Raw genomic sequence first — 12,404 nt, forward strand, 5'->3', positions numbered from 1 at the left:
AAACATTTCTGCTCCTGATTCAAATCATCTCTCAGCCTCTCATGAAAACATCTCAACTTCTCTCAACCAGCTTCTTTGACAACCTCTTTCTCTTCAGTCGCACCTCAACACTATAGTAACTAGTTATTCTGCCCTTTCCCAGCTTTTCCCCTGAACTCCTGACATCAGTTACTGTATCGTTCCTTCCTCCTCCTCCTCCTCCTCTCATGCCCCTCAGCCCTGACACCAGCCCCACTTTGAAGTCCTCTTTTAAGAGCACAATTAACCCCCTCCTCCAGACACTACACTCACTTCTCACCTTTTTAATAAGGCGCTCATAGACAAGTGTAAGACCCTTTTTTTCCCCTCCGTCTTTCCCACTCACAGTCTGACACACACACACAGACACAGACACAGAACTACAGGTCCTTGCAACATGCCTGTAAATTCTCTGTCACTTGGCTGCAAACTCACAGACCCCTTCCTGTATATTTTGTGGTACTGTACTGTGTGTGTGTGTGTGTGTGTTTTGTGAGGGTGAGGGCAAATGAACACAGAGGTGGTTTGTGGATGTTTGACTCACTGTTAATGTAGTTTCCGGTGCTTTGATACCAAGTGAATCAGTGGTGACTGGGGGTAAGAAGAAGCCATTAAGCAGTAGACCACCTAATTGTCGCTCAGCATGTGCTCTCGTGTGCATAGTAAGTATTTAGTTAGTTCTTTTCTTTGCACTATAATACACCCAAGTATGCGGAAACCCAAAACCTTGCAACCTCTCTCTGCAAAGTCTTTCCACCAGACTTGCTGCAGAGATTTGCTCCTTCTCAAGCAGCGGCGTTCAACTTGAACTCTTGAAAGAAAAGCGGTCGCATCCATTGCCCAGTGACTCGTCTCCATACAGCCGCGAAATACACATGCTCGATGTTTCCTGCACTGGTGGGATCTATAGCCCCGGGAACCTGGAGTAATTCGGTGCAGGTGAATCTGGCCTTTGTGACTCAACCTGTAGCTTCAGGATGTTTTCCTCGTAATCCAGGAACAGAGGGGCTGATGAACATCTCCCGATAGTGGTCGACATAATGAAATAATAATGAAATGGCTTCTCTGCTTTATCTTGTTTTTTTCTTTGGGCTTGTGTCTCCTGTTTGCCCGAGAGTGGAGGAGATCAAACTGCTGTAGTGGGAGATAAACCCTGGCTTTTGGAAAAGAGCAGCTATGAAGCTCATTCTGTGAAATATTTTTGCTAGATTTTAAAATTTTCTTTTAAATCTGTCAATGCATTCATCAATTGTTCTTTAAGATTACCAGGATCAAGATTAAGTTTTATTATGGGGAATTGTTATTTTATACAGCTGCAAAGTTCTGGGAAAAACTGATTTTGAACCATGTACTTATAAATAACTGTGTTCTTAAAATCATAAATTAAATGAGTCAAAGTTGCCGCAAAATTGGAAGCACATATATGAATTTCCTAAATAAACCTGAAAATCAACCTCAGATAAAAAATACACAACAGGAATGTCCATATATTTTTTGACATTTCATTCAAAAGTGTGCCACCGGGTCCGGAGCAGTGACACGGGCTAAGCCTGCGGCGTATTGAGTTAGATTGATATTATGCAAACACAGATGTGCTGCCTTTCCTATAATAACTTCCTCAGAAGCGACAGCAGCTCAGTGTTGAGCTATTTAAGACCAGGAATCCTTTGAGGAGGGAGGATTTTCCTTCCCCACTTCTCTCTGTCCCTCCCTCTGTCTCTCTCTTTCTGTCATTAATAATATGATATTGTCCCATCTGTCAGGGGAGCCAGCGTGGAGCACGTGTTTCCAGTTAGGCTCATCAGAACCTGATGTGGGGAGGCCGCGGTGAACGTGAGGGACTGAAACTGGGAAGCACGGCCTAGAGTGGGAACGGCGGCACTGGGGAAGGTAATTAAATCACTGGGTCTCCACAGTTTCAGAGCACAGGTATATACACGAGTGATATATGAAGTCTGTTTGGACTGGGAGAGACTCGTGGGGGAGATGTGGAGCTGCGAAAAGTGATTCTCCAGACTGCACTATAAATAGTCAAATAATGTCTATTCCCATGATTTAGAATTATCACAGTGCACAAAACATCTCTCCCACACAGACCCTTCTGTTTCATGGCTGCCCGCCAAAAGTTCATAGACTCATAACTTTCATGACATGCAGGTGATCATACGTTTATACTGTCTCATGTGACCTGCTCACCACGCAAAGTGTGACTGCCCTGTGACACGAGTAAGTTCACTTCACTATTAACATATTCGTAAGATGCCATAATGTAAAACGCAAACAAGAAACTAGCTAAATCAAAAGCCTCGTTCTGCCCACTGCTATTACACCACCTCCAGACAGTATTACTGCAATCACTCTTCACTAAATCAGATGCAGAAATAAACATCTCTGGGGTTTGGATCCGCAGCCAAAACTCTCTCACATCAGGGATCGCGTCCAAATATCCCACATCCATACAGAGGAAAACAGCACTTCTGCTCAATGATGCAGCCGTGTGGTAATCTATTATTGATTCCAGGTTGAATATGATCAATACACTGATCAAAACTGATGCTCATTAAACTAGTGTTTTTTTTTTAGTTTCTCCAAAGCTGCAGATTGTGTTTGATTTAACTTATCTCAATTATTCTGTTGCTTCCTCCCAGACACAATTTAAGAATTTGAAATTCTGTTCCTGTAGCCGTAGCTTTTACAAGCGTTCTTAAACCACTACTTGCAGTGTTTTTGTGCAGGATGTCCCTGTGGTCTCCTGTGTTGTGGTCTTCCACAGTTGTGAGTGTAACTGTATCTCAGTGACCCGGGTTACTGCCGCAGTCAGCGCTATGATGTCAGGGGAATGCATCAGCGTGCCCAGGGACGATGTACTGGTTGTCATGGGAATACCACTCAATTTACGAAAATCACATCTGCTATCATCACGGCGTAGAACCATCAAATATCTCTCCCTTTTCTTTAAATGTAGTTTTTTTTCCCCCCAAAGCAAGAAACCAGAGAGCGAAGGCTGTAATCTGTGATGTCATCCTGGTGCGCCGCCCGGAGTGACAATCAAAATGGGAGTAAATCTTTCAGTGATGTTAGATTTGAGTCATAAAATGTACATTATCCTGCTGGAAATTTTCTGGCGTACTGTTACAGTCACCTTTTCCAATTTCTAAAATTGATTTTCTATGGACGTGTGTGATGGTCACAGACTCTTTATCATTTCAGATTTTGAGGGACAGCGTTAAATGTTCTAATACATTAAATATTAAAGTCAGCAAACATAGAAATATTATACTGTGATGGTGTAATTCTGAGGAGCTCATTGGCTACAGGAACAACCTTCGTATATGAGCTCAAATCTCCTGTCTCTCTGATCCTCTTCATCAATTCTGCTCAGCAAAGCTTCATGTGCCTGCACCCGGAGCCAAATGTAGATTACACAAAAGCATCTTTGCACTAATATCATCTTTTATCCATTAGACTCTGGTTCAAAGAGCATCATCGTAAGACGCCTCGAGGAAACGCAACCCGCAGATTTTGAATCATTTCGATTTGGTTTGATTCCATTTGGTTTCCTTCAGAGAGAAGAACTTTTGAATGTTCTCCATCAAAGAACGACCTCGTAGTGGAATTAAAACCTTGTTTTTCACCAAAAAAACAAACAAATAATGTGTCTATGAAGTTTGGGCCCGTGCCCTGAACCCGCCGTGTTGTAATGTAGTAACACACTTAGAGCAGTTTGTGTTTTCTTTGTTGCATATACTACATGTTTGATTGTGTGTTTGCGTGCTTTTTAAGTGTGTGTATGTGTGTTTGTAGGCCACAGTAGGCTGCAGGCGGGGTTACATCTTGCAGCAATTAAGCAGCATGTGTCTCTTACGCCCCTCCGCTCGTCGACTGCAGGGTCTTATTTCAAGGCCAGCCTGCATTAGACAAACTGGGAACATTTGACGGCTTGGTGGCTGGGGCTAAACGGGCGAACGCAGCGGCAACATGTTGCACACATCAGTTAATTGCTTGACAATAAAATGTGGTTGTATTAGAAGGAACATGAGCATGTTAACAATGTTGACAAACCATAGAGATGTGTAACAGAAGGAGTGAATGGAAAGGAAGTGGGAGAGGAGGCAGAAGTTGAAAGAAGGGGGATGGAGAAGTGGGTGCAGTGAGAGATGAGCTGGTGACAGTTGGGAACCAGAAATGAGAATAAGATTTTAATTTGTAAATGAATCAAACATGTTTTATTTAATTACTCCGCCATGTTTTTGCACGTCAAAATACATTTGTAAACACTCCTGTGGTCTCTTTGAGTGCCAAGAAACAGTGAGAATAAATTTTTCTTCCTTTTAGACGACAAGACTCAATGTGCTAATATTTATAATAATAATGAGCCTGGATGCCAACAGATAATTGTCCCTAGCATTGTTGAGAGGCACTTTGCACGGTTTACTGTCACAATAAAATTCAACTTTTGATCAGAAGGTCAATAAACAAATAATCAGTTGTAGATGTAGAGACACATACATCTTGTTTACGGAGATTATAAATGTATCAAAAAAACTGTATTGGCCTTTATGGGTCGGGTTTTTGTTCATTTCTTTTGTGGTCGGTTGGGCTTGGACAGAAAAATGCAGCCCAAGCTATGCTCTACACTTGAAAAGAAAAAAAAAAATAAGAGAAATAACAGACAGAATAACAGAAACTACAACGTTCATATCTCAAGCTCGATAGTCCCAGTGCAGTTGTGTTTATTACACTTACTACACAAATGCTAGCGGCTGATACTTGTATCATACACAGCACAAGACCTGCTCACCGAGAGCAAGCATACAGGCGATGACGCACTTTAGACACAAGCCATTCCATAATATTTACTAAGCACACAAACTGTGAGTAGGAGGAAATATACTATATAAACAAGTAGTGCGCAAAGACACATCACTCAGACTTTTTAAAAAAGTTATAAAAATCGTGCGTTGGCAGCTGAAACTGAATTTATTGCTGCCATGCTTAATCAGTGGTGCGCTACAGTCGTCAAAAAAACAACCAGAGAACTGACTTCTTAATCAGCAGCTTCCTCTCCTCCTCCTAATTTCCATCTTCATCTGGTTCCCCTCATACCTATGGCAGCTGATACAGGTTTGTTTGCTACTTCACAAGAGTCTTAGTCACAGATTAGTCATCGTCCCAGGGATTGAACATACACATTTGTCCCTGGATCTGCTACTCCTGCTTCAGCAGGTTGTTTTTTTATTTAGTTACAACCTCCGCTCATTTCCTCCTTTAGCCACAGTCTTCCTCTCCTGGTCTTTGACCTTTCTGTAATGACTTCTTCACAACGTCTAAACTCTGTCTACACTGAACTCTGTTTCTCGATACAGAATTGTATACTACTTTCCTTGGATATCTGTATGATTCAAAAGCTTTTTGCCTTATGTTTTTTTTATTGCATTCATGTATTATGTCTTTCGTTGTTCTTTTTGATAGTCTCATTTCCCTCTCTGTGCCCTGGGGTTCCTCAGGGTTCATAACTGGGTCCTCTCCTCATGTCTTTTCACATTTTATGGGCTTAATCCGTTAAATTCTTGAACATCATTGTTTCAAAGGTGAATCATTATTAAATCAGCTCTAGTCCAGAACAGCAAGTGTCCAAACAACAAATTTTTTGCGAGCTTACAAAGAAATGTCACATTATATAATGATGGTTTTGTAAAAACAAATTAGGTAAAATTGAATCCTGTTTCTCTGACTCCTCAAAATTGGATCATCAAAAGTTTCAACAATTTTCTGTTCAATTATTAACTAGCTGTTTCAGTTCTTATTTTAGTGGACTTGTGAAATAACCAGATAGAGATCATGTTTGTGCCATTGTGTAGAAAAAAGGTTTTATCCAACTAACACTTAGAACGTTATTAGATATTGAGGGAAAATGTTAAAAGATCAATTGAATCTTTGTCAATTTGAAAACGTGAATTAGAAAAGTCCCATGTTTAAACATCCTCTTCACATAATTTAAAATTGACATTTCAGTTTGGCAGAGTTCATCCTTCCACTCACACACAACAGACTTTAAGATTGTACTGCAGCCCGGGATGCTGGACAAACAAGGGCCCTCCCTGGATTAGGATCATAGCATTAGATCTCTCTCCACTAACCCTCGAGGCCCGAGGGCAGAACGTGTGGGAAAGCTAGATTGACAGGAAGTTGTCGTGTAAAGGCAGAGGTGTGTGCTTTTTTTCTGTGCATATGGGCAATGTGTGTGTTTGCCCAGCAGGCAGAACACAGGGCCAGGGCAGGAAACAAAGTGGTTGTGCCACCGGTTAGAGGAAACAGAACGGCAGATAAATTACCCAGAGTCGGGCTGGCAGGACTTCTGAGAGCCGCAGCTGAGTGGACTCTGAGGGAGGACAGAGTGTTGACACGGAGGAAGGTGTGCCGAACCCGACGAGAAAACAAACAATGCAGCTGATATTTTTTTGATTTGCCCAGTTCCTCAAGTTCGGAAGTGTTTTTAAGTGTTTTAATATGGCTCCGGGATGCATGTGTTTGAGAAGATCAGAAACAGAACACTAAGTAATGTGTCATGTAGAATAAATAAATAGATAAAATAAATACCAACATATCGTGACTTTAGGAAAGGTTTGGGCCGACACAAGCCTCTAGAACTACATCAGTACTTCTTGGCATAAAACATTCCCTCATTTGGTGTTTTCATGTTCTACTGACTGCGAGGGCAACAGTAAATGATTCAGATACTTTATTTATATTCAAATTATTCAATTTCTTATGTCTCTCTAGTCATTTATTCAGCTTTTTCCTTTAATCAGTCCTTGAGCGAGGATGTAACTGTGGGAGAGCGATGAGATCCAGTTTTGCTAAAGGTTTCCATCTAGTGGTCATTTATCGCCTGTTCAGTCTTATCCTGTTGGGCTTCACCAACACTTTGCATTAAATAAATGTATGATTATACATTTATATTCCCACGTGGTCTGCGTGATCTCAACAAGACCATTACAACACAAACTGTTGTGTATATACAAACTGAGTAATTTTACTGTACCGTTAGCTGTGCAGTGCACGTCACTCACTCACTGTAAAACATCCCTGAGCAATAATTATATAAATACTATATAGTGATAGTATGTTAAAGGAATATTTTGACTTGTAAACCTCTAATTGTTTTAGATATATAAGATAAAAAACCTTTCAGCCTACATATTTATGTTTTTGTTAAGGTCAGGCATGATTCTTTTTTTTTTTTCAATGTAATTATCTTTTGATAAATAAAAAATAAACAAAAGTAAGACCACACAAATAAACTTTAATCAAGTTTACGTGAAATCAAAACATTAATCTTTTTTGTTTTCATATTAGCCAATTTCAGCATAAATATGGATACCAATATATCTGTGTAAGGATATATTGGTGGTGCTCCAGAAGTGATATCACCTTCCTGACAATAATCAGGTCATTTCAAAGACCTTGATACGTAAAAAAAAAAACTATAACACAGTCACACCATGGTGCATTATCTTGGAAATTTATTCATGTGGACCAAAAAAGCAATCGGCAAAAACCTTATTTTTTCACGTCACTACAAAACCGTTAAAGTTTGAGTTGTTCTTTCTTTTCCCTTTCTTTGTACAAAACAGTTCAGTCAAGGCCTTGAGAAAGAGAGAGAGAGAGGAAGTTGTTTGACATCTTACAAGCGATGAAATAAAGACATGCAAAGGCTTTACTCTACAAATCTTAGAACCTCAGTCTGGTGTGAATCATGTTCAGTAAAAAACAGATCCTGGGTGAGACGTGAGGGCCGGAGCATCAGTCACATCCAAGCTTCACCTCACGTCGAGTTACACAGTGTTATTGGTTGTGTTTGAAGTGTAGGTGGCAGCTGAGGATGTAAGTACAGTACTAAGGCAAAGGAGTGATGTGAAAACCATTCATAAAACCTGAATAAAGAAATGACATATTCTCAGACACTGGAAAAACATTCGTACCCGCAAGGAAATCACAAACAAAAAGACTTTGAAGTAATATGATGGGGAAGCACAGTGAAATTAGCATCTGTATTAACTGAGTTAATGATATTAACGGTGAAATGTTCTCTATAAGGACTTTAGAGCTGCAAAAAAACTGTGTGATTAGTAAGTGCAGGCATGTGACACAAGATGAAAGAAAACAGAGTAGAAGAGAGAAGAGGAAACGTAAGAACTTGCCTCCTAACTATCAAACTGTTTGGTGTTTTTGTTGTTGATTACAGTAAACAATTGTCTTTATGTGTTAGATATGAATACTAACAGGAAAATAAACTAATTTAAGTGTCACTAGATCAAATAGTGCGGAGGAAAAAAAGCTTCTCATTCACACAGACACAAAACAAGGCCATTCAATTACAGCAATCAAACCTCTTCATTTCCAGTACAGTAACATAGAAAACATGACAAAAACAAATCCAATTCAGTAAAATACATGTTTATACATTTTTTGTGCTAATAGGAAAAATAGTAATACAAACAGTTTCATGCTTTTCTTCAAAGAAGTGCGGTCAAAAAAAAAAACATCTGTGATTTGGGCTGAAGCAAAGTCACATGCATTGTTATCAGGGAACAAATAATTTAGATGTAAAATGTGGACAACACATGAAACATTAAAACTAACACTGTTGTATCATAAAATAGATACTAAATAAACGGCAGCGTCAGCAGAGTCTTTTCTTTCCTCTAAGTGAACGTTGTAACAGGAGCAAACCCCATCAGGCACATCTGCTGTAATTGTGCACGTGTACAGATGTTTGCGTTATGGCACTTGTGCAACTGCATGTTGAGTTAAGGTTGCTGCACATTTTCAGTGTAGTGTTTACATGCACATACAATATACATTTGGCTGGTAGCCATTCATTTGAATGGTCAGTTGGCTGATGTACAGTATCTGTATGCTGCACTGGAGTTTCCCCCAAAACATCTTCCACCATGAGATTGATGACTTTAAGAAACAAAAGGGTCAAAAAGGCAATGAACGAATGACTGTAAACATTTAGAAATACTGAAGGTTGACTCAGAGGCACCGTGCGTTGGCCGTGTTTGTGATCGCCACGAGCAGCGAGTGGATTCGGACGTGAGGAAGAGGCTGTGGTGACAGATGCATCTGAGAGCAGCAGTTCACTTTGACGTCAGTCTCATTGTTCTGGAGCGAGCAGAGGCTCCGTGAGTCTCAGCACGTCTCCTTGGTTTGACTTGGCATCTTGCACATCATCAGAATCTGCTTCAAGGCTTTCTGGACGTCCTCGTCCATCTGACCCTGAAGGAAACACAACACAGGATCAGTGAGCTATGATTCAAATCACTCAAATACAACAACCCTTTCTACTTTTTTTAGCAAACACACGGTCCAATACGACGCAGAATGTTTTAACCCTCTCACCTCCATCGTACTGCATGGACGTTTACAATTTAAGAAATGGACATTTTCAAAACCTTGGAAAATACATCTAACTATCAGCATGATGAGATACCACAACTACTAGGTCAGAAAATATGCTTGTTTTCATAATATTGGTGAAATGTTCCTAAAATCTTTGGTGTGGCAGCTTTAAGCTTTTTGCAAACTGCTGGTACGGCATATATGTTAACATTTTTTTTTATTGTTATTATGGTTTCAATGGTATTCTATGGTATGTCATTGTCAACATTTTATTTGTTTTGTTTTACTCTTGGCTCGTCACTCAATTAAGAAACACTTTGAACTGCACTCACCTGTATGAGAGGAACTACACAGATTAAGTTTGATTGATTTATTTTAAAATATTAAGTTGGAAACTTGCAATGAATCGTCACTGAATTTACCTGGACAGCGTAGAGGAGATGCATCCTATAGACTGACACTGTCTCATTGTGCTGCTTCTTCGACTCCTACAAAGAAAACGAGAGTTAAACATGATGGTTTTTAAATGAGTATTACTGTGTGTTGTACTTTGAAGTGGGTAGAAGAGGTCGTACAGCGAGCTGGTACTGCAGCTGTTTGATTTGTTGCTGCATTGTCTCCAGCTGCTGCTGGTTCTGCTGCAGCCTCTTGGAGGGAGAGCCGGAGCTGTAGGAGAGCTGTGACAGGCTGTTTAAGGCGTCTTTTAGCTTCCCCACCTCCCGTGACAGATCATCTATCTGAGGGAGTACAGAAAACAGAAACGTTTGAGGTTGAAAGGGATTCAGGAGATACTACAGTGATGAGCGTTCTGCAGTGGTGACCAGATTACTGACCCTCTTGTTTTTCTCTCTCTCAGAGGCGACGTGGTTCTCCACCAGCTGTTTGAGCTGACACACGGCATCCTGGGACTCGGCCAGCCGTGACGACAGCGTCTGGTTCTCCTTCTCCCTGGACATCACCAGCTCCTGCAGGGCTTCCCACTCTGCACGACTCTCCCGCGCCTGATGGAGGGATAACATATTGTTTTGGTAAGTATTTGGAAATACATGAATTTAGTGTCCACACATAGTTTTCTGCCTTCTCCTCTTTTCTCTCACCTTCTGCCATGCATCAGCAGCCTCCAGAGCCATCTCATCCTGCTTCCTGAGCGCCCCCTGGAGGAGCTGGGTGAAGTGGGTCACCTCGCCCTCCAGCTTATCTCGCATGGTGTCGTGGTCCAGACGGGACACTGACACCTCTGGGGTGACATCTTTTTCTGCCGTCAGTCTTTGGAGGAAAGTGGAAACAGCAAGTGTAAGAGTACGTTTATCTTTCTATCAACCACCTTTTAGTCCTCAAGTACTGGATCACAAACGAGATGCTTCTGCTGCTTCTGCACATATACAGTATGTGCAGTATTTTAACTGTCAATAAGAACAAAGTAGCATGGACAATTTACAATAAAGTATAAGTACATTAAAATTGTACATATATACAGACCTATAGTAAAAGTACTTAAGTTACATTATTCTACTACAATGTTTAATGTTATACAGAATATACTGCTGTATAAACCCATCTTAAAGACGTTATCACATTTCTCTCACTTGTTCTGAAGCACCTCCACCTGCAAGCTCTTCTGGTGCAGCTGCTCCTTCAGGGCTTCTGATTGGCTCTCCAGCTCTTTGATGGCGTTTCCCAGAGATGACATCACCTGTGTGTGATCGGCGAGGGCCACGGTGTTCTGCGCCTGAGCTTCTGCCTCCTGCTTCATCGCTGAAATCTCCTCCTGAGCGGCCGCGTGCTTCTTCTCTGCGTCGGCTAACAGAGTCTGCAGCTCCTCCACCCTGCTGCTGAGCGCCTGGACCTGCTGCTGCTGTTCTTCCACAGTGGGAGACGATGGAGCGCTGCTCTCAGCTCGGGCCTCCGCCGCCTGCTTCTGAGCGGCACTCAGTTTACTCTTGGTTTCACTGTAGGAGTGCGAGAGTTCCAGCAAGCGACGCTGCAGCCCGGCTGTCACCTCGTTCATCTCAGCCTTCATTTCTTCAAAGTCTTTGGCTGCAGCTTCAACAGGGACCGTGCCCCTCAAAGCCTCCTGAACAACAGGAGTGAACAAATGGAAATGTGAATAAATGTTGAAGTCATTGAATTAAAGAAGTGACTTAATTAGACTAAAATAATGACAGAAAGATGAAATGATTGAGCAAAACGTTGAAAGAACAGGTTAAAAACTGTTTGAACGACTGAATGTACTGAGATGAAATCATTTAGCGTCAGAAGAGAAGCAACATTTTTACCTGGAGCATCCTAATCTCCTTCTGTGCCTCCTTGTACAGCTCCTCAATCTTTGCACTCCTCTGTACTTTCTCCTTCCCGCTCCGTCTTTCTTCCTCTGACCTCCTCAGCTCCTCTTCCAGCTCTCTGATTCGCTGAGCCGCCTTCTCTTGCTCACATCCTGACTGGATCAGCTGGGCCTTCAGCTGATCGAGTGTGGACGATGAATGTCTCTGCGCTCCTTCTTTCTCTGTCATCTCCCCTCCTTCTTTTCCCATGCGAGCCCTCAGCTCCTCCACCTCCTCCACAGCTTGGTGGTATCTCTCCTGAGTGTCCGTCAGCTTCGCCTGCAGCTCTGCCAGACTCTCCATCAACTCTTCCTCCTGTCCCTTCTCCCTCACTATTTCATCCTCTTCTTGTTCTTCCTCTCTCTCGGGCTTCAGCTGAGCGTGAAGTGAGCGGTTTTCCTTCCTGGTTTCGAGCAGTTTCACCTGGACGCTCTCCAGCGCCTGTCTCAGCAGTCTGATCTCCTCTTTACTTCCTCCTCTTCCTCCCTCACTCTCCTCTTCCTCTTGTGGTGGTGATTCAAACTCATCCTGGGTGGAGTGGAAGGAGGAGTTCGAGGCCATGCTGTTGGGACGACTGCTCTCCTTCAGGTCCTCGTTTCCTGGGATAGACGGATGTTTCTGAGGGTAAGAAAAGTAAAAACTGAAATTAGAGAGATT

General features: G+C 41.8%; 1 protein-coding gene and 1 long non-coding RNA gene across 3 annotated transcripts in view; one reads left to right on the forward strand and one right to left on the reverse strand.

Annotated features, from left to right (window-relative positions):
- LOC124855053 overlaps window positions 1-1,902 on the forward strand; it is an 80,382-nt gene extending 78,480 nt beyond the window's left edge. The window contains exon 3 of the long non-coding RNA XR_007034976.1: window positions 1,782-1,902. This is a non-coding gene — a long non-coding RNA (uncharacterized LOC124855053). The remainder of the gene's footprint in view (window positions 1-1,781) is intronic.
- Window positions 1,903-7,522: 5,620 nt separating this feature from the next.
- The window catches only part of rai14 (retinoic acid induced 14), a 34,572-nt gene continuing 29,690 nt past the window's right edge, over window positions 7,523-12,404 (reverse strand). For both annotated transcript variants that reach the window (XM_047344360.1, XM_047344359.1), the window contains exons 15-21: window positions 11,703-12,365; window positions 11,013-11,500; window positions 10,524-10,692; window positions 10,260-10,427; window positions 10,002-10,163; window positions 9,849-9,914; window positions 7,523-9,303 (exon numbers count right to left, since the gene is read on the reverse strand). In XM_047344360.1, coding sequence (XP_047200316.1) covers window positions 9,217-9,303; window positions 9,849-9,914; window positions 10,002-10,163; window positions 10,260-10,427; window positions 10,524-10,692; window positions 11,013-11,500; window positions 11,703-12,365 — 1,803 coding nt within the window. In that variant the 3' untranslated portion in view covers window positions 7,523-9,216. The remainder of the gene's footprint in view (window positions 9,304-9,848; window positions 9,915-10,001; window positions 10,164-10,259; window positions 10,428-10,523; window positions 10,693-11,012; window positions 11,501-11,702; window positions 12,366-12,404) is intronic.

The sequence above is a fragment of the Hippoglossus stenolepis genome, chromosome 18, assembly GCF_022539355.2.
Source record: "Hippoglossus stenolepis isolate QCI-W04-F060 chromosome 18, HSTE1.2, whole genome shotgun sequence".
NCBI lineage: Eukaryota > Metazoa > Chordata > Actinopteri > Pleuronectiformes > Pleuronectidae > Hippoglossus > Hippoglossus stenolepis.